At 41.3% G+C, this 26,506-nt stretch overlaps 1 protein-coding gene across 2 annotated transcripts in view; it reads right to left on the bottom strand.

Annotated features, from left to right (window-relative positions):
* Positions 1 to 26,506, bottom strand: part of SLC24A4 (solute carrier family 24 member 4) — a 551,017-nt gene that overhangs the window by 68,270 nt on the left and 456,241 nt on the right. The window contains exons 10-12 of one of the 2 annotated variants that reach the window (XM_069208207.1): positions 23,534 to 23,676; positions 10,990 to 11,162; positions 3,776 to 3,926 (exon numbers count right to left, since the gene is read on the bottom strand). In XM_069208207.1, coding sequence (XP_069064308.1) covers positions 3,776 to 3,926; positions 10,990 to 11,162; positions 23,534 to 23,676 — 467 coding nt within the window. The remainder of the gene's footprint in view (positions 1 to 3,775; positions 3,927 to 10,989; positions 11,163 to 23,533; positions 23,677 to 26,506) is intronic. The other variant, XM_069208208.1, reaches the window with a different exon arrangement.

The raw sequence follows: 26,506 nt of genomic DNA, 5'->3' as shown, positions 1-26,506 counted from the left end.
AGGATAACATTAGAGCTTCACTCATATACTGTTTGAGTGGTAGATTCTGATCAGAAAGGGGTAACCAGGTCATATTTAGTATGGCCAAAATGGTATTACAAAATCCTGCTTGTTGGTGAGGTTGGATTTTATATCACTATTTTAGAAATGCCACTTTTAGAAAGTGAGCATTCCTTGCACTCAAAATCCATCTGTGCCTTACAGCTTGTCTCCAATCCACGTCTGGGCTGGGCTGGTTGACAGCTCCCTTGTGCACTTCACCCAGACAACTACAAACAGCGGATACTCAGTCACACCTGCACTCATTTGCATACTGAATGGGTCTTCCTGGACTGGGAGGGTGAAGGGCCTGACACTTGCAGTTCATAGGCTAGTGGCCTGCCCTCACACAATGGCCTGCCAACCCCCCTGCTGGGACCCTGGCAGACAGACCTGTACTGAAAGGGGACCTTGTGCACTTCAAAACAACTCTTTGAAGTCTCCCCCACTTCAAATGCATTTTTGGGTATATAAACTGGGTCCCCAACCCCAACAAATCAGACACTTCTGGACCTGAACCTGCAACCTGTCAAGAGGAACTGCCTGGCTGCCCAAAGGACTCATCTTGACTGCTTTGCTGAGAAGGACTGATGCCCTGCGGTTGCCCTGCTGCCTTGCTGCCCTCTGACGCTGCTGAGAAGTGCTCTCCCAGTTCTTGGATTGAGCTTGCCTCCTGTTTTCTGAAGCCTCGGGCCCAAACGACTTCATCTCTTCAAGGAACTCCTTCTGCGCCGAAAATCGACCCACAACCTGCCATAAACGACGCACATCCTGCCTTGCGATGGGCAAAATCACCACACAGCTGAACCGGAATGGCGCAGCCGACTTCTAGAGTGAAGATTCCACGCAGCACCTGCCTTGCGACGAGAAATTCGACACACAGCCCTACCGGATTGACGCACAGCCAAACCAGAACGACGCAGCCTGACTTCCTGAATGAAGAATCTACGCACCGCCTGCTGTGCAACAGAAAATTCGACACATAGCCATATAATTCGTCCCACACGTTCAGGATTTCCACGCATCGTTCCTGGGCATCAAAAAGATCCCTGCATCGCAGTGAGGAAGCAAGACTGCGAACTGGAAATCAATGCAAAGTCCCTTGCAGCGTGGAAAGAAATGACACATTGTCTATGCCTCGCTGGAAATTCCGAAGCACACCCTATTTTTCCACTCATTTCCTCCTCTGCGGTCTCCTTGCATGTTATTTTTTACGCAAACCAGGTACTTTGTGCAAACAAGAGACAACTGTTGATTTCTAAGATTTAACACTCTTTTTAATCTTGCAAAGTGATATCTCAACTTGTGCTTATTGAATCTTTATTGTTTTGACCTTATTTTAACCAGATAAATATCATATATTTTTCTAAACCTGTGTGGTGTATTTCTGTGGTGTTTTCACTGTGTTTCTGTATGATTTATTGCACAAATACTTTACACGTTGTCTCTAAGTTAAGCCTGACTTCTCAGTGCCAAGCTACCAGAGGGTGGGCACAGGATAATTTGGATTGTGTGTGATTTACCCTGACTAGATTGTGGTCCCTATTTGGACAAAGGAGCATACCTATGCCCCATTCCTAACACATCGTATTTGCATCAGTACCGTTTGCGTCATTAAAAGGGACTATATCATTATATGTGGTTTCAAAAAAATATAAATACACTGAATATATATGAACATTATGGGAACATGAAAAGTTTCCAAAATGCATAATCTGCCAGCATATCCCCAACAGAATCTTCCCCCCATCAATGGCGGCTGTCTGGGAGCAGAGGAGAAGGGGCCAAGTTTACGTAAGGGTGCTGGCCGCAGCAGTCCACATTTGTGACAGAGGCTGAAAATGTTCTGGGAGAGGGAATAGTTTAAGCCACCGGCAAAGTGGACAACGACCCAGGGCCATCACTTTCCAAGAGGCACCAGGGGACAATAAACTTTCTCTCTTTTTCACTTTTTTCTCCAATTTTAAGATCTCTCCCTCTGTCTTGTTTGCCTACCTCTAAATCTGACTTTGTCTTTTTTTTACCTAGTGGCATCCTAAGGGTATCTGTGGAAAGACATACTTTAACTGTTTTTGTGTGAACGTTTACTGAATATTTAACCATCATGCAGGATTGATACAGCAGAAAACGGGGAACTATATTAAAAGTTGTTCTGGGATGGGTGCCCCAAATAATGCCTTGTCCAAGGCCCCCAAAATCCTTAAGATGACACAGGTGGCATTGGGGAACACAAGAGTGTGGATGGGACTAAACTCCGATAGATTGGAGTGCAGAGGAAAAAGGAACAATGAGAACGGAAGGTAAATATAGTGTGGAGAGACGAAGAAAAGGAACAGAGGGTGGTGATGTAGGTAGCAAAAGAAGAAGAGAAGTAGGACCAAGAAAGAGAGAAGCATGGGGAGGTTTACTGCACTGAAGTGCAGGAAAGAGGGGAGCGGGAAGAAGGCGAAAGGGAAAGGGATTGCCGAAAGGCTTCAGGAGAAGATTAGAAGAGGCCTCCGCGAAACTACCCCCACATCATACGCGAAGAGGGGGTAAAAAGGAATAAGAAATAAACTCATATGAGCTGAGCACATCCTCAAAAAGGTTGACGGTGGAAATAAAGCAGTTAAAATAAGGAAATAAGAAAATATCAGCGGCAAAAGTCTTATTTTCCATTTTTAAATACACATTTCGGAAACATAGAGGACTTGTTTGGAGCCATCACTTAAAAAAATGAGTCTCACCTTTTCAGTTTCAGATACAAAAAAACATATTTAACTGATAGTAAATGTGTAAGCTACTTCGGGTATATACCTATAAGTGCATGAGTGGTCTGCCATGATGCGATTTGGGTTGATTCTCCAGTCCACTTATGTTTGAGTGATAGAAATAAATAACAATACAGCTCCGTGACCGTAGCAATGTCTGACATGAGAGGAAAGTTCCTGTCCTGCCGAAGGGCTGCTGGCAAACTACACTGGAACAGACGTGACTCAAGGACACTGAAATCAATCTTCACTGAAGGAGTTGTTAAATATCCTAATTTAGAGTTTGGGTTGTCTATTTTCCATCTGTCATTACCTCCGATTTCCCTCCTTTCTCAAATTGGTAAATGAAAATGCATAAAATATGGGGTATTTTGCAAGACAACGGGAGCTTTTTCCCTCAAAGAAGGAGCCATTAAGGTGGCAAAAAAGGTTTGCAGAACATTAACCAATGCCTGTCGCTTTTGCGAAATGCCCTTCACCCAATGCAAGCACTGGTTATGTACCTCCAAAACCTTTGTATACTGTTAGTGCTTATGCATCTCGCTAACATCCAGGTGGCGGCTGTTCTCGGCACTAGCAGCACCATACTTACCTTTGTATGAAAGTCCCCTATCACTACCACAATGTATTTTACTGAGTTCTTTCCACCAGACATGGTGATGGATCCGTCACTAGAGATTAGGAGACTGGTATCCCATCATGTCTGGTGTGATGCACTCCAAATCCTGGCAGATCAGGAGGGTTCTGCCAGTTGAGGTCCACGAAAAAGGGTGTGTTTTAGAAGTGGGGTGGGAAGTCCACTGATCTAATGGCCAATTAGCCATTGCCATCCTCCTCTGAATCAGGTGTTACGATTTTGTTGTTTTAAATGAGCTTGCACTCTCTTATTCTGTCTCAAGCTCCTGTTCTCTAACACGTCTTAGGGTATGTTGGTCCACTGTAATTTGCATCACCCCTTCACATCTCCTTAACATGACCATGCTCACCTGGTATGGAAAATGGAGACAGATGGCTTGACTCGCACTCTTCCTGGAGGTCTTCTTTGTCCACATACACATTTCCATTCTCAATGGTCTCTAATTTCCCATCTAAGCTGGTGGTACTCACACCATTGGCAGAATGAAGAAGTCTCTGTCGCTGCAAAGAGAAGATTGCAGATTGCCTCGTCAACCCATGAGGAAGTGTCATGCATAATGTAACCCACAGGCCCTTTCTTTTCCTCCAATTAGATTATCAATATAGTTAGAATTAAAAAAGGAGTATCCAGTTCCTGGCAGGCTCTTTGGAATGTTTACATCACGGTAGAACCAAGTATAAGAAAGATAAACAGATCACAAAAGAGAACCTATTAACAATTTGAGTATGAAAGGATGAACAATATAAGTATGGCATCCTAACAAATTTAACACATACCAGCCTTGCACCATCATGCCTACTTTAGTATAGAAATTGAGACAGTTCTCATTAAGAACAACTTTCAACTGCAACAGCAATACTAGTATGTGGGTGCCTCCCTAGAAACTGAATGGACTGGTGAATGCAGTGGCAAGGTCCCTGTTGTGCAGTGATTAATTTCAGCCGATGGTTTCAGGTGGTGCACACCAGCACTCCTTTTCGGGGACTGGCACTTACTTTTTTCATCAGACTTTGAATCAAGCAAGTGATAGAAAAACACAAAAGGGCGAAAGTAGGAGGAAAAAAAAGACATCAAAACAGTACCAAACAAATAAAGCAAAGAGGGAAAAAGAACCTGAATTGGTGAGGTGAACGGACACGGAGTGGCAGGGAGTGGGTAATAGAAGCATGAGGTAAAATCAAGTCTACATATGTTTGGTATCCATCACCCCTGACATGCAGCAGCACCAGTTGTGGCTTCTGAGCTAAGCTTTGGAAAGCTGAGTTTATTCTTTTACAAATTAAGCACTGCTTTTGTGAATGCCATTATCAGGATCGAGTTGGTCTATCTGAATGCTCCGAATGGTCTAGTTAGTAGGAAGATAAGCCAAAACCTAAGGAAGAAAGTTTACTTTGAGGACAATTAACAAATATTTGCAATTATAGCAAATGTGGGCAATAGCATTTCATTATGGAAACTGGGGAAACGTGCATTAATGCATCAATTTGGAAACTGGGAAATGTGCATTTTCAGAAAAATTGTGATTCAACTAGGAAAATGTGCATTTTTCAGAAACAATGTGGAAACTGGTCAAATATGCGTAACCACAACATTAAGATGGCTTAAACCTTAATTGCAATATTATGATTTGTGTCAAAATCAACAGATTTTGAAGTTCTATAAAGATTTTGAGACGAGCAATAAGACATTTTCCCTTAAGGATGTCGCATGCCAGTCTATGGTGGAGTGGGTGCTGTGAATAGCCAGCTAGGAGGGTCAAGGGTGGTACTGCTGGGTCACTACAGTGAGGGGCTGTACTTAACCTTCAGAGAAGAATAGGAAGCTGCCTGGCAACTTCACGTTGCTGTGGCACTTCGCTGTGTCATCCACTGTTCCCATCACTCACCTTTGATGCTTTTGTCCTTCATTCCACGGATTTCCTTATTGATTTACAATGACCCTGCTCTTTGTATTATTTTTGCCTTTGCTTCTCCTCCTCTCTTGCTGTTTGACCCTTTGCCTGTCTAACCTGACTTTGCTCTTCGGATTCTGTTTTGGTTTTGGCGTTTTACTGTGGATTTACCTTTATGATTCTCTGGCCTTGTGTCCCTTTTACGCTGACCTTGCTGTTTGGACTTTGCTTTGCCGTTTACCTTTTTTAACTGGGGAGTCGCACTACCTCCTGAGAGTACTTGTGAATTCTTGCACTGTCACCAGAGGTGGACAACAAGAGAGGGCCATTCCAAGACAGAGTTGGGCGTGCCTCCTGTCTCTCCCACTCTGTATCCTCCATTCCTCAGCTTCTCTGGTACTCGCAATTTGTCACCTGTGCTGTCCTGGCTGGACTTCTGATAAGTGCAAACTTCATTTATACATCTTAATGGCTGAGCAAGAGCCAATAAATGTATCTATTGCTCACTGGATTTATTTTCTGTTTTGTAAGAGGGCCCAGTTTGCTTTACGGGGATTGTAAAGAAATACAAGTTCTGCAGAGATTTTCAAGGGCAAGACAAGAGGTTTGGGCCTACAGAAACGGTTTCTTAAGCCTGCCCCCTAACACAGCCACTGAAGACCTGGATTTTTTGCCAGTTGAGGGCCAATGTTCTAAGGGCGCATGAGGGGAAGCTGAACTGGCGTACACAGATCAAGTTGAGATGCCTCAGATCGGGATAACACTCTCTTAAGTACAGCTGATAGTGTATGGAGGTGAGCTCTGAAGTCCAACTGTCTCCGAGGGTGAAAGAAGTATTGTTTGAGGGTTTGCTGGATGTGTCTGAGAACCCTCTAAAGGTCTATATTGGTTGGCCGGGTGAGTGTTAGTACCAGATGGGGGTTGGATGAGCTCTGGGTCTTTTCAGGGCATATTGGAGTTATCTGATGGCACTGAAGGCCGTGTGAGAATTCTTTGGAACAAGCTAAGGCTAGGGACAGACAGGTTGACCCTGAGATCATGCTAGTGGATTCTGAAGGCATTCTGGAGGTGTCGGAGTCACTTTAGAAATACTATTACGCACAGACATATGTAGATCCATACATAGATCCATCCATACAAACATATATACATACATACACCGAGGGTCTGTGACAGCACACCTGGACTGTTAAAATACCAGATGGGTATGTGTGAAAGCAGACTGGGGGTCATCTGGGCATGTTGAAAGGTGGAATGGATGTGTCTCAGTAGCAGGCTGATATCCCGTTGGAGGTTTCTGAAAGCCTCTGGGGGTTTCTGAAAATGGACCACTCTGGGTTTCTCTGAGTGGTTTCTTAAGGAAGAGTGAGGGTATCTAGTTGCTGGCTGAGAGTCTCTGAAGGACTGCTGAGAATGTCTAAAGGCTGGCCCAAGTTCTGTGATCGGCATTTGTGGGATATAATAACTATCCAGATTTTTTTTAAGGTGGGCCAATGGATGGAGAAGTAACTAAAGACTGAGTTGGAGTGTCTACAGGCCTTACGATTTCTATTGGTATGTTGTGGATCACTGATGATCTGCTCAGGGGAGTTGAGGATGGGACATGGGTGTTGAGAGTGGGCTGGGGATTCTCAAGGATGGCCACAAATTTGAAAAAAGTGGCTGAGGGTCTTAGAGGCGCTGCTGGGGTGTCTGAGGGCATATCAGGGTCTCCACATGGACATCTAAGAGCCTTGAAAGATGAGCTAGGGTGTCTTATAGAAAGACATGGGTCACTGAGGGTGAGATTACTCTTTTGGATGTAATTAGCAGGGGACCAAAGATCATTTGGAGTTGTCTGGTCCTTTTGGATAGCAGACTCAGCGTGTCTGAAAGACAGGCAGAGAGCCTTACATGGATACCTATTTTGTATTAACGTTAGTTGAGGATCGCAGATAGTCAGCAATAGGTGTTTGAAGGCCAGAGACGTTCCTATGGTCTATGAGCATAGATGCCCACTTTCCAACTGAAGTTGTTAAATGGGGTAGGGAGTGACGGAGGGCAGGTTGAGGCTCTCTGATGGCATGCAGGTGTTCTCTGAGAACTTACTAGAGGTTTCTCGGGCTACCACAATAACCTTGAGGCCAGGCCAGAGGTGTTTATGTGAAACCTGCAGGCAAACGAGTTCATGGTTAGGGTCCTTGATGAAGTGCTGATGGTCAAACAGAGATAACTAGAGGTGTTTAGGACCTAGCTGGCAGAATATAAATGTAGGCCATTTCTCAAAAGTCCAGTTTAATGTTTTTAAGGTTTGCTGGGGGAGTCTTAAGGAATGTCAGTAGTCTTTGGGTGGTATCTCGTGGCCAATTGGAGGTATCACAGACAGGTAATGACTTTGGAAAATCTGGGGGTATTTAAAAGCGAGCAGAGGGCCAATTAGAGAGTGTGTATTGATCAATTAAGTTTTTCGAACGCTGGCAGAGGGTCTCTGGGGACATGATGGCAATCTCTAAAGGCATGCTGATAGACGAATATTGGTGTCTGATAACTTGCCTGGTAGAGCTGAACTACAGACTCAAAATGTGGCATCTCGCCTCTCAGTTTATCACTCATCATCTTATAGATCACTTTACCACATTAAGGCTTTTCAGGTATTGGCAGATGAGCAAGGCTGCAGTAGAGATTTTCCAGCATATAGCTATTTTGGGGCTCCGGTGTTGGTTGTACATTAATGTCAGTGCTTTCATTCTTTTATTTTTAGGTTACTCTTTTTAGGAAAATTATGATGTAACGGTATATATTTTAATACCAAGGTTTTTTTTACTTTTTACTTTCATTTTTAGGTTTGCACTTTGATGTTCTAATAGCTCTCTGTAAATCGACAGTGTGCGTTTACAGTAGATGGAAATGATCAGAAGAAGCCATGTTTTAAGGAAAAATCTGTATTCGTCTGAGGAGAGATAGATTAGAGTCACACATATGCAGCAAATATACTGGAAAGCAAGTTAAACCAAAGGATATGCATTCATTACTCAACCCAAGGTTGGTTTTATCTGGAAATGTGTTGGAAATAAAAATAGAGTGGCCAGCAGGTATAGTAGTACAACATAACATTCCAATTATCATAGTGCAGAAAAACAGTAGTGCCACTCACAATGAGCAGATTATTGGAAACTCGAAATTGTGCACCAAGCTACATGAGACCAACAGCCAACAAAAGAACTGATATGGCGTTTAGAAAATCCAAGCATGAGTCAGCTGATTCATGCAGATCATGACTCAAAATTCCCACAAATTGTTGAAGTTGAAACTAGATTACAGACTCCTGCAATTTATTCTGCCATAAAAATTATTTTTATATGGATGTGTTTATTTATGTAGGACATTGCAAAATGGTCCATTAATTATTAATTACTTTCAACAGAACCAGACCTTTCTATGTTTCTATGTTGTTTCCATCTATGTGTTATATGTTCTATGGCATAATCTCATTAAATGATGTACAGTAACGTGAGTCCCCATGTTAAGAAATCTTTTTTATCTGGCTAACCTAATGTTGTTAAAAATGCACCAACATCTGTAAATGTGTAGTTAGAATCTACCATATTTTCACCAATGTATAGTGCTTATATGTATGACACATGCCACTAAACTTGTACTAACTTCTGATCATGCCCGTTAGGGACTGAGATGACTCACATGCCCAACAAAACATGGGCATTTTTTGTAATTTGCCTGTCCCAAACCTACCTTGCTGGCTACACCTCTTTGGAGTAGATTGAAAAGAAAAGGGTTTTACGAGGTTAGTGATTCACTTGACTCTGCATAAGGCTTAGCACTGTTTCAACACACTGTTAGTCATCAGAGGATTAGAAGGCTGGGCACCATATTAAAATTAGCAAAGGCTGGGCCCCATAATAAATTTAGCAACGCCTTCTGACTGATGACCGGATGGGTGGGTTATTAAATGCTCAATCTGCAAACCAAAAACATTTATCCATAAAAAGTATTACGTGCTTGATTAAATGCCATTGTTGAGATGCCTGGGGATTACAAAACGTTGTTTAAAGAAGGAAGCAAGGAGTACTTGTGTGATGTCTACCTCTCATATATGCAGTTTTGGCCCACAAGGACATGCAAAGGTGCGAGGAGATTATAGACAGTTAAGAGAATTACCCAAACATAGTCCTGAATAACAATGTGTCTCATTGGAAAATCCGATTACTCTGAATTCTGAAGCTCTTCTCCATGCTGTTTTTTTAAAACAGCCTCTACGCAATACTTCTTTATTTAAGTAAGAGTTTTCCAGACTGTCACACTTTTTATTTATAGGCACTAGCGAGTCTAGTATATCTTGGTTTAAGAGAGGAAAAATAAAATGTCATTGGTGGTTGAGAAGTCAAATGTGAAGTGAAACTCCTATTTTGTATTCCTCACCTGGTACACCTTTGTACGTCGACTGATATTGACATTTAATCAGCAGAAATATAGTCTTCTTACTATTAAGATATTATAAATTGTGCTTTCATCAAACACTTGTCCATTGGTGTTTCTATTCAGAAACATCGTCTGTAAGCCTTGGAGGACTGCGGTGCACATGAGAATGACCTAGTGGATATTCCAAATGCTTGTCCTGAACCCATCAGGCCAACAGAGATTTCACAGTAAAATGACAAAAATCTCACAATCGAAAAAACAGACATATGTTAAACATTTAGAGCACCCCTATCTGTACACTGCTGTGGACATCTGTTGGGGCACTGAACGAGTCATGGCGTTTACTAAAACATCTTAGTACAATTGTTTATTCTGACTTCAAACACATATCATGGCATTTTCTTTAATTAACGTAATGCAACCCACTGAATTTAAATTTGTTTTATTATTAAGACAAAGCTATACCACCCAGAACACCCTGTAAATGATTGATTATGCAAATACAAAATAACATGAATTACATTTGAGAAATGAAAGGCTCATATTTGGAACAATCCTGTAGTGTGCCCTCTACTTTTTATGAGGTTACATAGGGGAATTGAACAGTAAAATATAACTATTTATTCTTTCATGCATATTATTAAAACAAACTGTCATATTAGTGTATCTTTAAATTTGTTTTAACAGTAAACAATTAAATGCTCTTGTCCTTCCTTTTAAAACTACTTATTATTAATAATGTTCACCAGATCAGCTGACTCCAGATGCAATGGTGACCCAAACATATATCTTAATAATAATGTCAAAACCATGGTAGAAGTCTAGGTAATGGAGTCAAAGTGATGGTAGGTCAAAGTGATAGAGTCAACGTGATGGAAATGCATTGGTCCAACCATCAAGTTTTACTTTTTATAACAATATTAGCCACATATACATATATACTTATATATAGCCGTATAGACATATTTACATACCACATCTTGAACGCTGCTTAATATTTACATATTTCTCACAACTGATGTTCAGCTATCCCACCAACCAGTGTCAGAAGCAACTTCTCTACTAATCTGGCTAATACGTCACCATTTTCCAAAAGAGCTAATGTTTAATACTCAGAGATATTTTAACACAAAGTCTAAGCCACAAAATGGTAATTATCATATTACATTTGTAATTCTTTCAGAACAATGATTGTCAATACTTTTTGTTCCATCGAGCTCCCAGTAGACACTGAACGTGTTCTAGAGAACACTCACCTCGTTAATTATGAACCTGCTTGCCATCCTTAATCTTGTCCTTGGTCCAAACTTGTTGGTGATCATTATTCGCAAACCTGCTTCAGGAAATCGAAATTTTGGAGGGCTGGAACATATAATCTCGTCCACCATCACCACCGGATGCTTGCCATCGTATTGCTGCTTTGGCTTCACTATTGGTTGCAAATCAATTAATCACTTAGAAAAGTTTGAAACGATTTAAAGAAACAAGCTTCAGGGGTACGTTTTTACATACATTTCTGCTATGAATCTGTGTATCTTGACTGCCTGTATGTCCTCTATTTATGTTTGTCAGTCACTGTCTGTCATTCTCTGCCATTCTACCCATTTTGGTAAGCCTGACAATGTGTGATTATCTATCTATCTATCTATCTATCTATCTATCTATCTATCTATCTATCTATCTATCTATCTATCTATCTATCTATCAATTTATCTATCTATCTATCGATATGTCTATCTATCTGTCTGTCTATCTATCTATATATCCATCTATCTATCTATCTATCTATCTATCTATCTATCTATTTTATAACATATCCAATGTATCTCAACTAATTGAATAATATTATTTGAACAATCTGGTTCAGTAGCACATAATCTATTTCATGACATCATATATAATCTGTCTAAATTATCTAATTTCATTTTATGTAATGCACCTAATCTCATCAATCTAATCTAATCTATTTAGTTTTACTGAATCTTTCTAATTAATCTAATTTACCTAGCTAACTCATTTTATCTAATCTACTTTACAATTCTAATTTAAAAATGAAAGAAGACTCAAGAAAAGATTGCCCCTTGCCTTGTCTTCAGTTTGCCCTGGTAATAGAACCCTTAGAAGAGGAGGTGACGTGGGGCACAGAAAAATGGATATTACATCCTTTTGTATGAGGACGATGCATTGTTGTATGTTCAGAAATCTGTTAAATCTACCCCACGTCTAATACAGATGCTAGAGATATACAGGGATGGCTTTGGTCTGAGGGCGAACTGGGACAAATTGACCATAATACTGGTTGTGGGAGAAAGCAAAGTGATGATCCGAGGGTACACGTGGTGCAAAGCACCACAACATGTTTTAAATACTTGAGCATGCACATCTCCCACGATTAGCAAGCACGTTAGACCCTCAATTTAGCACCACTGCTCCAAAAGTCAAAGCACTCATGCTCACATAGCGTAGACCCCTAAAGAATACTGGGGGAAGAGGAACATTGTTTAAAATAACAACAATCCTACAATTACTATCTACCTTATGGAACTTCCCGTACAGGCTCTCACTAAATTTCTTCTCCATAGTGCAGTCCTCCGTGATGAGCTTTCAGTGAGCAGGCAGCACCAGTGTTGCTTATGGGAAATTATGTGCAGTCAACCTATGATGGTGGGTGGGGGATAGTTGATAAATGATTGTACTATTGGGACACACAGGTCATCCATGTCAATGACTGATTATTTGGTGACCAGGATGACCCTGCCATTAATCTGGAAATGACAACCATGGATGCCAATTACCCGTTGTCAGTGTTACTAGGGGGGACAGTATTTATCAAGACATGATGCCAGTCATTGCTATTTGCTTTGAATGCTGACAGAAAGCACAGAAATGTTGAGGAACTTGACTTGGTGGGTTGTTCTGAATCGAGGGCTTTTGCATATGGTATAGGATTGGGATATCCAAGACTGAGCATGTATGGCTGTCAAACCACATGATGTACTTCGAGCAGTTGACAAAGGAGTCTGAGCTATACAAAATGCGCAGTTTATTCATTATCTGTATTTGAGGCATTTACTAGAGAGATAAAGGGATAAACTCAACCAGGCACTGGATGTCAATCCCCTGGAGTCCAATCTCACAAAAGAGAAGTTAGAAACAAATGATGTCTTCAGGGTATATAAAACATTCATAGCAAACTCTCCGGACCCCCTCCTGGTACACAGGGAATGGTGAGAGCAAGATGTAGGTGAAATCGAAGATGAGGAATGGATAGAGGCAAAAATGGCAGCCAGACAGACAGCTATATCAACAATACTCAACAAGGTTGTGTCTTATATCATTTAGATACCTCTACAATGTGCACTACATGCCAGAGAGGTCATGCTAAATGAGGAGGAGAGGAGACTTGATACGAGTAGTTTGAAATGTGGTACTAGCAGAGATACATTCAAACATATTTTGAATCTCTTAATAACAAATGCAAATAACAGCTCTTTTCAAATAATAGATAAAGACTTGCTTATGTATTATCAAAAAAAGAAAATACCTCGGTAAATAGCCTAATCTAAAAGTTTCTAGTGAATGTGATTTAATCTATTTCATTCAATAAGTAGCATTCCTTGCATGCAATTTAGCAACAACTAACACTTATGCCAGAAGACACTGATGCAGCAACACACAAGAACCAGAAAGACGTGCAGTGAAAATATGCACTATAACGAAAATACATTAACAAGACAATCTTCAGGTGGCCCTTCACAGACAGTACCCAGACGTGCGAGCTGTATGGCAGACTTCATAATCCTGCTGTGTGCCATAATTTCAGCAATACCTAAGAAAGTGTAATTTTTATTTCCCCACAAGACACTGACAAGGTATGGGATACCGGTAACATGTTTTACATGTTGCACACCATTAAAACATTATAAATTAATTCCATAGGACTGTGTAATGTAGAATTCATTCTTCACTGTTTTGGTCTATGTGTAACGTATTTATAAACTCTGTTTTGTGCCATGGTTGTTTGACAGTTAATCAACAGCGCGCTCTTCCTGCTATTTGGTCCCATATAGGTATTTAAACCAAGGTCTCTCTTCTTGCCCTCTGATTAAATTACAGTGGTTAACACAAAATAAAGCTTTCACATCTAAGTGACTTTCTAACTGATGCATAGAGTTGCCATGGCAGTTTAGATTAGCTAGGATCACTTCAGATGAGACTGTGGAGTCTCATAATGGATCTAATTGACAGCCAGGGTTTTGTTTGATTTGTGTTGGGTTTCTATTACAGCCTGATCTTTAAACACATGTTCCGATCAATCGCAGAAACTCCAATCTTGTCTACTGCATGGTCATGGGGGACAAATAGCTAGACATTCCATTCCCACATTTGTGTGCTTACTTAGCAATGGCATGGAGGAGAGAAACATGAATGGAAATCCTGCCTATGACTGGGTTTTGTAGAGTAGACATAAAAGAAGTCTGGAAACCATACAAAGCAGATTACTTTTGCTCTATGGAGATGTTTTTAGGAGAACAGTTGCAACAGTTCGAGCGGTGCCGGGTCACAGAGCTGGCAATGTTCTTGAAGGCTCCGTGCCACTATCACCAGCTGCTAGTAGGCAGTGAAGATATCCTCTCCAACAGCCACAATAGACACTGTCCAACAAAAATATATTGACATTGAGTACATACAAAGGTTACACTCAACAATAAGAAGAGTAAGGCTAAGCAGACAGGAGACGTATAGTGTTAAGAAAGCAGAGACAGAAGTACCATGCATTTCAACATGTTAACAGAACAAATGTAAACTTTGGTTTGTGAGTAGGTCACCGGTGATAGTATGTTGCTTTTAAAGAGCTTTTAACTTACAGCAAAGAGCAAACGAATATGAATTAGTACTGTTAAAGATTTAAAGAGAGCAATTTAAGATCATTAGTGCAGAGTTTTGAATCATAAGAGTGCATCTAGAAAACAACAGTGCTTGTTAAGCAGGAAAGTCAATGGGTCAATGTCCAAAACATGCAGCATGTAGAGATTCCCCTCTCCTATTAAAAAGGTCTGCAAATGTAGTAAAAGAAAATCTGTAAAACCACAGAAATGTACAGGTGTGATGTAAAGCTGTCCATTAATTAAAGAATGAAATTAATTAAATGGAGTTCGTGGGAGACAGGGATGTTGGGGACAGTCCCATCCTAAATTATTAATCTCAAATTAAGATTTAGAAGTGATAATTTATTCGGGTGTGTGCTATGGCAGTGACAGGAGATCAAGCATTTGAGAAAGAAACCTCAAGGAATGGTACCTACACACATGAAAAATGCAGCATTTAGACACTTAAGAAGTATATAAATGGTTTGCATGATGCTAAAAGCACAGAAAAAATGTTCTGTGCTAAAAATGAAAAATAAACATCACGGAGAACAGTAGCTGGTAGCATATGGTGCTACAAGACGATTGAAGACAGCTGTCTCTTTAAAAATTAATTAAATTAGCTGTATAATAGAAAATCGGTTGAACTCAAATAAAAGGGCAGACGTTAGTATGTAACTTTCCTTACATATCGGTCCCCTATTCCCGTTTTTTCATTTCCCTGGTCCCGTTCTCCATTTTGTTAAATATTTTCAGCCTTTTTGCGGCCTTGCTAAAGGCAGCGTCAGCTGTCGCAGGCAACATAGTATACAACAGAGTCCACCAGTCTAAACAGAGTCAACCTTTTCTCATGTTTAGATGGCTTTCTTATCAGTCTCAGTGCCTTCCTTTTTATTGGGGGGTTCCCCTCGATTCAGTGTTTATCCTTTCTCTAGACCATAACACTTTTAGCGTACTTTTGACTGGCAAAGGCTAAGCGCTATCAAAGCAGCAAGTCCTGCCTCGGCAACTCTGTGAAGTACCGCGGGTCGGTACAGTAGGCAGAGTTAGGCTGGCCGTACAGGGCAACCTGGCAGTGCCAGAAGGGCGTGTCTGATAGGGCAGTGTGTGAGCAGTTTTTCTGACTGTTTGTGGGCCCGTTTTATGGCCTGCTTGGCAAGTTTTTTACGGTGGATTTTCCTGTTATTACCAAAACACTGCCTGTATAAAACACAAATGCATGCAGTCTCTCAAACCATGTACAACGTATGCACAACTTCACACATTGAAAACTACTCCGATTTACAGACGTGGCCCTCGTTTGTAGCTATCTGATTCTCTAATGTGAGGCCCTTTTATTATAGTGCGCGAGCCTATAGTTTGTCCCAGTCTGACCCTTACAGCAGGTCACTGTATATCAAAGAAACTTCAGTGGTTTAAATGGAACTGTAAAAGTGCAGGTACTCACTATTTAGAGTACCTGTTTGATCCTGAGAAGTGCCGTATTCACCCATTAAATATATTGCAGCAGTCCTGATTAGTGCCGGCACTCTCCCATTAGATGTATTGCAGCAGAACTGAGAAGTGCAGGTACTCTCTGTTTCAAAGACAAGAAGTGCAGGTACTCTGTACCCGAGAGTACCTGCTCATTTAAAGCACTGCTGTTCAGCTATTCAGCCCCAAAAGTTGTCAGTGCGCGGCTCGGCCTGGGCTGCTTCAAGGAGGTCAGTGCAGCATGGGACGATGTGCAGGGCTAGGGGAAGTGGGTTGCGGTGCACCTGTGAAGACACGCGACGTTTGCTCAAGGTGCACAAAGTAAACAACTTGAGTCCATTTCACTTTTGATTTTATCTCTCACACCTTCTATAAGTGATGCTTATAATGCCACATACCCCACAGTGTTTGGTACGGTATGTAAAAAGCTTTTTTTTCTCACGCAGCACTCAGTAGTAGAATTCAATAGCTTCTAAACTTGAGGAAACAGAGATAAATTAAAATAAACTGATAAACTTAAGATCACACAGTTCTAGAATGCAAGTCACCTGAACCTGTAAGAACCACTTAACCACATCTCTTGCGAAGGCCCGAAAGCAGTACAAAAATAAAAAAACGTCTTCGGTATGTGGGAGAGGTGTGTACATGATGTATGGATGTCTAAGTGTAAAATTGTCTGTTCTGACTTAACTCCCATTCGTCTATACTTGACTTCTGCATATTGGCTGCAGGTGAAGTACGAGACGACATTTAAACCGTGGAGAAAGTACTCGACACACAGTCCTTAGTGAAAAAGGCTGCTTTATGGTAAGTAAAGAGACCTCCTACACGTAACCTCTGGCTTACCCATACACTCTACTCCTGAGTGCTCTAACGAAGAATTACTACTGCTAAATATTACCCATCCGCCTCCACCTTGATAACGTTTCATCCTTTAACATTTCAACAGTTCCCTTTGTGACCTTGCCTCATCGGTCTCTTCTTCATCTGCGTGCCTGCACTAGGCCTAGGTATCCACACCATTCAGTAGCCATGATAACTCTACTCGTATTCCTCTTAAACTTATCATCTGCATGGTTGCGGTGCCCGGAGCTCTCTGTCAAAGCCACAAGAAGAAAATCTTCCCGGAGGTGTTCTGTCTGTTCCCCCCTGCTTATCTACCTCATTTGTCTTTTCCAGATTGCATTCATTCTTCCATCTTCCATACGGTAGCCATGTATGTCTTATTTCCTAACACCGAAATAAATGAACACTTTAAGAGCTGTTTTCCCTGCACATTAAACGCATCACAAATTGGCATTGCGCTAACCTAGGCTGTGTGTTTACACTGTCCTCCATCTTGCACCAACATTATAAACTATCACGTGTTGACTATTGCTGTTCTTTTAGTTCTAAATAAAGTATTGAGAGCATCACACCAAACATACAGAGGATGTTCCCAGAGACTTTTCTCCCACTGAACCTAAGCAAGAACATTTTAGCTGTCCCAGGCTATTGCTATACAATGTATCAATTGGATTTCTCGAATAAACGGTGACAATGTCTTTAGTCTCAATGCATTATTATCATGAGAAAAACTTTGGATGTATTGTGCAGTAAAATATTCCTTCTTGCTCGTTCCCTATTTGTGCATATCCTGAGAACCATGTACCCATGTAGAATGTATGAATGTCTTTTTTAGAAGGCTTATAAAAGAAAATTGTAGATTTCAATGTAGAGAATTCCTTATCCCCCATCGTTTGAAGTATAATCTATGATGGATTTTATTTAGAACTGTAAGTAGTCTCTGTACTTATGATCTGTATGCTTTGCTACTAAATTCTCCTATGGTATGTTCCATGTAAACTGCCTATTATGCCTTTATGTGAAGTTTTGAATTGACAATCCTTATCTGTCATTCTTGCAAGAATATATGTCACTTGCTACTGAGCTTATTGAAATGGACTGAAGTGATGGCTCCATTCGGGGAACACATAAGTCTGTATCAAGATTACACCTCTCCTGGTCCTAGCAAATTTGCATGCCTCATGCATTGGATTTTAGAATATGTTAGCGGGCTGACACACCTTTGCCAATTTGTATGTGATATCCACATATCTTTACCTGTATTCCCCTTGCCTTATAGAAACCAAACAATTCTCTGTTCACCTAATTTCTTGCTTTGTCAATTTCTGCATGTTTCCTAATTCCCTTCCATGCTCTCTGGGGCAGTATCTGGGCCCATATCAACTCTATTGTTAGTGAATTTGGTAGGCAAAAAAGTAGGCCATGTTTGCAAACTGGGGCAGTTTTGGACTAGTGGCCAGTGTGATCCTTCCTGTCCTTCACTAATGATAAATTCCTCTTTACCATTTTCAACAATTCCAACCCAGACAATTGTACCAAGGTATTCTCCCCAAAATGTACTCATACTAAATCGGATGTGTTCTGCTGCTCCTTAAATCTCAGAACATGGGAAGCAGATGGCCCCATCTTATCTCTCCCAACTCCTTTCCTCACCACTACAGCCTTCTTGTCATCATACCTCAACTGCAGGTCATGGCATTGCATCCGTGCCTGCTTCCCTACCCACTTCACAATGAAGTGGTCACAGAGCCATGCTTCTCTTTTCATCTCCAATGCCAATATCATTCCTGCGGAAAAGGAACAATTAACACATTGCACCTCATTCCCTGGGCCCACTGGCCCCACATAACCCCACCTACTTTCCGAACACTACCTACCCAATCTTTTCAACTTCTCCTTTCCTTAACCCATCTGGAATGCCTCTGTTAATGCCCCTGTTAGAAAGGAATAAGTTCCATTCTGACGCTCATTCCAACCTAATTCACTTCCTCAGTACTCCCAAAACATGTTCATTCCTTACCCATTTCCCACCTTCATGCAGAAAAAATGGCCCTTGATCGTCACCCCTTAGCAAGATGTATTCCTTCACTGCCTGTAATGGGAATATCCTCCTGTGGGATCTTACCTGCCAGTCCTCGCACATGGTCCGCATCCTTTTTGTTACGTTTTACTAACCACATGTATTTCCAGGTCATCCTTTGATAATCTCACACTGCCCGGTTGCACACTCTAGTTGTGGCAGGTTCCTGTCAATTTTGGAACCCTAAATCCTGATGCTCTCCAGACCCTTCACCATGATCGCCCTATGCTCATCTCTCCCTATCCCCTTTTCTGTGGCCAACCTTCCAAAGTTCTCCTCACCAATTCACCCCTTTTGGTTTGTATCCCCAAAAACATTGCCTGTAAAATGTCACTACTGCAAGTTTCCCTAATGGTCACAAGTGATTTTCCTTTTCCCACTATCGACAACACAAACCACTCCACGTCGTCTTTCCTCTTCTCACTCCCTCTCCTTTTTGGCCCACTCCTCAGAATCTTCTGTTAATTGTCAAACTCTCATCTCCCTAGCTTCCACAACTCTCTGGAACCTTTTCCCCTTCTTGCACTTTCTGTAGCCAACATTCAAATTGAGACAAAGTGTTTGCTAACTCGTTTTTCAGCCCGAGTAGATGTCTCACTCTGAACAGCATGTTCCACCACAAACATCTCAGCACCATCTCTCTCAGCAGGCTCATCATCCAAAAGTCTGAAACAGTCAGCCTGTTATTCACATGCACAGTGGCTTCATTGTCAATAATGAACAACAAACTCTTGTTCAAAAGTTCTGCTCCACACAGCTAAATGGCCGGCAATACTGGAAGGAACTCCAGGAATGTGATGCTATGTCTTGGTAATGCTCAATCCTTCATCTGTCAGCACTCCATCGACCCCTCCCAGTGCTGTCCAAACCCATTGCTTCCGATGCATCAGAGAATAACATGCCATTCCATTGGAATTGACCTGGGAAATCTGCATCATCACTCCATTATACCCCTCCAGGAATCTCAGACAGATACCTATCCCCCGACTCAGTCCTTCAGTTATGGGCACTGTTTGGTGTGGATTTGTGCTACCTTCATAAACCAGGCCACGTGCTTTCAGAAAGCCTATCCCAAGACAACCACCTTGCATGAAAAATTCACATGTCCTACAGCCTGCTGCAGTTTTCAAGGCTTTTAGTTATGTCTTGGCACCACTTCATGGCACCTTTGTGGTTTAAACCCTCACGGAGCCAAAGCCGAAGTTATAGGGTTTACTGTAAAGGAAAAAACACCCTGAGCTGCCGAGCACATAGGCACAGCTAGTCTTGGTTGTTTAACTGCAAAACTCCCAACCGTAACATTCTATAGAACTTTAGCTCCTCACCAGCATTCCAATAAGATGGCATGAGCTGGTGTGGAGCCTAGAACACCACAAACGTCTTCAATGCGATCAATTTATCCACCTGTTTCCAAGACACCATAGTCTTGAAGTCCAGTTCTATGCCTAGAAAAGTCAGACTTGTGTTCGGGCCCTCCATTTTCTCCTCTGCCAAGAGCATGCCCAGTTCATCTGCTACCTGATGTATGATTGCCATCAAGTTTGAACAGTCACCTTGACCACCTGCCTGCCCGCAATGAAACAAAATGTCTAGTAGTGAATCAGTTGCTCAGAGTCCACCCTTGTTCTTGTTAAAATGTTCTAAGGCATTGAAAGGCAGCACAGGACACCGACCCCACCATGTGCGAAGCCTTAGCCACGTAGTAGTGATCTTCAAACTAGATCCCTTGTAGCAGAAAATCCTCTAGACAGACTGGCAGTAAGCAGAATGACAACCATATGTCAAAATGTCTAATATCTGTCCGCTTTCCACCTGTGCACCTATGCCACTGCCTCATCCAATCCTGCCTATGTCACTGTGCATTCCTCCTTTTGATGTAGTCATTAACTGACTCTCCCTCTGGCCACAACAAGTGGTGGATGAGTCTAAACTTCCCTTCATCCTTCTTTGGGTCTATACCTAGGGGTGACACCATCAAATTCTCCATAGGTAAGTCCACAAAAGGGTTGCCATTCTGCCCCTCTTATTAACTTACTTCAGAAATGTTGCCTGCACTACCTCCTTTTTTCCTTTGGTAACCTTAAGTTGTCTATATAGTCCCGTTCACAGAGCCTGTGATGTGGAATATAGAATCCTACTGAGAAACCCTGCTCCAAGGCCCTACTTCGATCATCATCTGGCCACTCTGGATCCAGAAAGTATTAGAAATATATATGGATTCAAGATTTAATGATGTACAATAGAGGGTGCTTTTAAGTTAAGTTTTATGTATTTGTAAAATTATGGACTGTCTTCGATCTGTCATGTATATTTTTTTAATTGTGTTTGTATTTTTTAACGTGTTTATATTTAATAAATAATATAGTTCTATTTTTTTTGTGTGGGACGTTTTAGTGCAGTCTACATCCATATAGGTTTGTTGAGCTTATGCCTAGACGATTGCTATTGTTTAACTGTCTTTGTGACCCTAACCCCTTGGTTTTGAAGAAGGCTCTCGCTCTTTGTTCCTGAATTTGGCCCAGGGTGCTTCCATAAGAGAAAACGAAGTGAAGACGTTTTGGGCAAATAAAAAATTGTACCTGAAATGTTTTTGCAAAGTTGACAATCATTTTTATCAGCTTCAGAAACAGGAGCAATGATCTGCAAAATTAAGAGATTTTTCTCTTTTTGCAAGATAAATTTGCAATATAAATGTAGGTTTCAAATTTGTTTTTTACTCTCACAACATTTTTACCAGAGTTCTAGTGGGGTGTTTTATTCGACTTTGTCAACTTGATTACATTGAAACAGATGGCGAGGGCTTAAAAACGATGTAGCTGAAAGATGACAAGCTTTTTTAAGTTTGTGTACCTCTGGTTTGAACCTGCAACAACTGTGAAATGTTTTAGAACACTCATTTTCTAAAAGGAGGCTGTAGCCCAATTTAATGAAATATGAAACACATATCAAGAGACAAAGGCACACATTATATTGACGAAACATGGAAGAATGAGACTTGCACCATATTTACAATCTACATTGAGGAAGGAAGCCCCTAATTTAAGTCTTATGCTGACCTCTGAAAAAAGCTCACATGCTGTTTATGCAATACCACATTCAACCAGCCCGGAAAAGTTAAGCTTATTTTTGTGCCTATGGAAAGGGGACCTATAAGCTAAAACATATGGTGTCCCAGAAACCAGTTAACACATCACCAACTCACTGACCAAGATGGAATACTAACGATGTCTGGAAACGAGGATGAAGTCTTGCTTCTATCACACACCTCTATGAAAACGCATTGAGCACCAATGAAATTCTAACAACTTTCAGTACTCAATTACTTTGAAGGATACAACTCTTAAATGCACATAAAAACTGTCAATACAATGGCTTCTTGTGCTCCTTGGCATGACAAAGCATGCTAGCCATTATTCACATGGCTTACATTACAGGCTTATTTCATACCTGTGCTGTTTGAACCCATTTCAGTCCATGTCTTCTTCTGTCCTGTGCTGTTGACCTCTCAAACTACTGGACTCACAAACTGACCAAGCCTCTATAAGCATTACCCAAAATAGGAAAAATGGTAGCCTTTAACATCTCTTCTGCCATCAAATAACACAGTGCACTATCACAAGTAAGCAATACAAAAATACAATTTTCCCCATTGCTGTTGATTGCTGAGATACACTTAGGAATGCAAATTGACTGATAACTAATGATCTGTATCATTAACAGTTTATGTTTTTCTAGACTAGAAATTACATGCTACTAATCAGTATATCAGCTTTAATAATGTTACACACTATAGAACTAACTACACCTCTTCCAACAAACAGTAAAAACGAAATCTGGCCTCCACGGAGTACTATGCTACCCATTCGCATAACACATAATGTGCAATCAGTGGTCGATGAGCAGTGTATTAATCCGCAGTATCATACCAGGTGAATATTTTTGGCTTCTCATCAATGAGGTGTAGAAATGTAAAAGTTGAAATACATGTTTTTGTCTTTGAATGCTCTGCTTTTATCTTGACTTTGATAGATTATGGAGATATTTAGTAAACCATTGCTTTTTAATTCTTTATGTGGTGTGAAACTACTTTTTTAGGTTTTCTGTGATGCACTCTTAATAATAAATTATGCATATGTACATGATGGAGGAGATTGTTTTAAATTTAGCTAGGGTTTAAAAACCGATAATTCACATTACTCCCACAAAATACATTTCACAAATATTATGTCATTATCTTGAATTATTGTTTTCCTCCAATGACATCGATATTACCTGAACTCTGGCATTAACAATAATAGCGGATAACAGAAATGGGATTAAAATGTCATCTTGAGTGTCTGATTGAATTTGTAAACAACTGGATCTTTATGATTTAGGTTGAATGAAGTGTCAACTCCCTCACTTCGATCACACAGTCAACAACCAGGCCTTGTCATTTCTGTGTTCTAAAATGTGTTTTATGTGCTGTTGACAAACAACTCGCTGGGCCTAGCCCAGAGGTTGGTCCATCACGTCCTGTCTGCTTAGCCTTACCTTTCCCCAGCAGGGGCAGTGATGGGTCATCACAGATGATGTCATAAGTAGAGTTACCATCCTGCATCTCGTTGCTGACTGCAGTCCCATTTGCCATAGTCTTTTGTTTTCTTGTAAACAGTTTCTGCAGCTTCATGTTGAATCTGGAGGAAAAATGGCTTTAGTACACTATGCTGACAAATTGAGGCACCATTACGTTTTCCGAATGGAAACTACTTTCTCTTTTAAACCCTCAGGAAAGAGAACAAGCAATAAAAAATATTTTCTACCCGACAAACTATACATCAAACTATGTTTGAAGGCTGCTTTTATACAAACCTTATTTGTCAAACAGAATTTTAGCTTATAAAACCCAACAGTAGCAAATAATAACTGAACTGAAGAGATTCTAAGTGGCGACACATGGAAGAGAGTGGCCGCAGACTTTACGTGACCAGTAGCAGAGCTCCCACTCTGCACAAAAAAAGTCCAAGCAATGATAAAACAGTTTTCCCCAAAGGAACCAATGGTTCACAACTGAAAACTTGCCCTTTTCAGTAAGGGCACATTTTTAGAGAAATGTGTAGTAACACCAACCAATCAACTATAACATTGAAGAAATAAATAACTTAAGCTGCCTAAACTAAGATGTATTAAAACAAATGTTATCATCTAAAGAAATAAAATGAAGAAATTGAGAGAATAATTGGAAAACGGTCCTTGAAGGGATAAATACTATTAATAAATACCATTAATATATTTGGCAACAATCAGCTAAAACAAAAACATATTCAAAAGCAATGGTGTATAAAGAATATTCACAAAAAGCCAGAGTCACGTCGTTTGGCTGGGTTTATACATGTAGACATGATTTGATAATATTTACAGCTTTCCAAAAGGTATTCTAACTCTTCGAGACCGGTTCCAAAAATCTAGTCCAATTTAGGATAGTTGTAGATGGGTTCCCATACACTAGGAAACTGTTCAAAAAGCCTTCACACTACTCCGATACTTATGTAGTAATCCCCCATTGGGCATTTGGGCATTGTCAGCTGAAGAGGCAAACTTTGCATCAGACTGCAGGCTTCCCGTAGCAGACCACATCTTTAATATTGATGAGAGACTACTCAGGAGTCTGCCTTCCACAGCCCTGGAACAGGCCAGTCCACAGGTCGGTGCTCACTGAGGCAGCTGGATTGTTTTGTCTTCTACTCCTCTTTCAGGCTTGAACTCAGGAAGAGTTGGCCCAGCACTTGTTCTTAAAGTGGACAAGTTAACATGCAACTATTGGGTACTCCTAAGCCAACTGAAAACAAATTCCCTCTTTTTGAGAAGAGTAATGTAATCCATGATCTGTGTGACGTGCCTTAGGGTTGTGAAATTTCACAGCAACGTTTGTAAAAAATAATCAAAGATTGAGAATGCCTCTCTTGATGGGTACGTGATTATCAGGACTAGAAAAATCTACCTGTGGTTGTAAGTCCACTATCCTTGCACTAAAAAGACATTCCACACTCCTATGTGTGAACAAGATGCAGGGGCCTCATACAGAGTCTGCAGACAGTGTTCTCATCTTGGCCTCCTGGAAACACAACGAGTGTGAATAAAAAGAAACATTTCTGATAGGGCAAACTCTATTCAGGATATGCAATCTTTCTCATTTACACCCTTCCTCTCTGTGTGGTTATACTTTGAGGCTTTTAAAGACAGCAAAGGGCAGAGGCAAGCCCTTTTACTCATTCTAATTGGATTGTCTCTCACTAGAGAGAAGTGATCTAGTACTAAAACTCTTTTGTTTGGATTCTGCATAAATTATTAAACCTCTCATAACCTTTAAAGGGATTAAGATAATAGAAACTGATATTTGTTCCAGCCTGAGCAAAAATAAGTGAATGGATGCCTTCAGACACTAAAATTAATTTAGGTCAAACATAAAATTTGGGGAGGTCAGGCTACAGGTACGGATCCACCAGATTTCTGATGGAGCACAAACATACCAGTGTATCTGTTTATTTTGCAACTATTTCCATAAAACATCAAAAGAACCCATAAACGCTTTCGTCACATTTTGGGGGTGATTCTAACCTTGGCGGACGGCGGAGGCCGTCCGCCAAGGTACCGCCGTGAAATGACCGCACCGCGGTCAAAAGACCGCGGCGGCCATTTAAACATTTCCTCTGGGCCGGCGGGCGCTCTCCGAAAGAGCGCCCGCCGGCCCAGAGGAAATGCCCCTGCAACGAGGACGCCGGCTCAGAATTGAGCCGGCGTAGTTGCAGGGGTGCGACGGGTGCAGTTGCACCCGTCGCGTATTTCAGTGTCTGCAAGGCAGACACTGAAATACTTTGCGGGGCCCTCTTACGGGGGCCCCTGCCGTGCCCATGCCATTGGCATGGGCACGGTAGGGGCCCCCAGGGGCCCCGCGGCACCCCCTACCGCCATCCTGTTCATGGCGGGTTTCCCGCCATGAACAGGATGGCGGTAGGGGCTGTCAGAATCCTCATGGCGGCGGAGCGCGCTCCGCCGCCATGAAGGATTCCCCCGAGCAGCGGTAAGTCGGCGGGAGCCCGCCGACTTGCCGCTTCTGACCGCGGCTGAACCGCCGCGGTCAGAATGCTCGTGGGAGCACCGCCAGCCTGTTGGCGGTGCTTCCGTGGTCGGTGGCCCTGGCGGCCACCGGCCGCCAGGGTCAGAATGACCCCCTTTATCTTTCATAAGTTATTTCCATATATAGTGTATTTACACACTTGACATTAAACAAGAGAATACGTATTAACGATTACATCAAAAATAAAACTTTCTATATCTTTAGGCAATCTCAAATAATTTTACTGTCCCATATATGTGCAATATCCTAAAATTGCTTACATAACAATTACAAATTTATCATGAAACAAATAGATATCTGCACATGTTAAAAAAATCAAATGTTCCTCCATATCTGTTTTTAAAAAATACAAGAGCAGCTTGATAACAAGAAGTACGCATATTCCTCAA

This window comes from Pleurodeles waltl, chromosome 9, assembly GCF_031143425.1.
Source record: "Pleurodeles waltl isolate 20211129_DDA chromosome 9, aPleWal1.hap1.20221129, whole genome shotgun sequence".
In the NCBI taxonomy this organism is placed as follows: Eukaryota; Metazoa; Chordata; class Amphibia; order Caudata; family Salamandridae; genus Pleurodeles; species Pleurodeles waltl.
The sequence above is the reverse complement of the archived record's forward strand: the minus strand, read 5'-3'. Positions and strand labels throughout refer to the sequence as shown.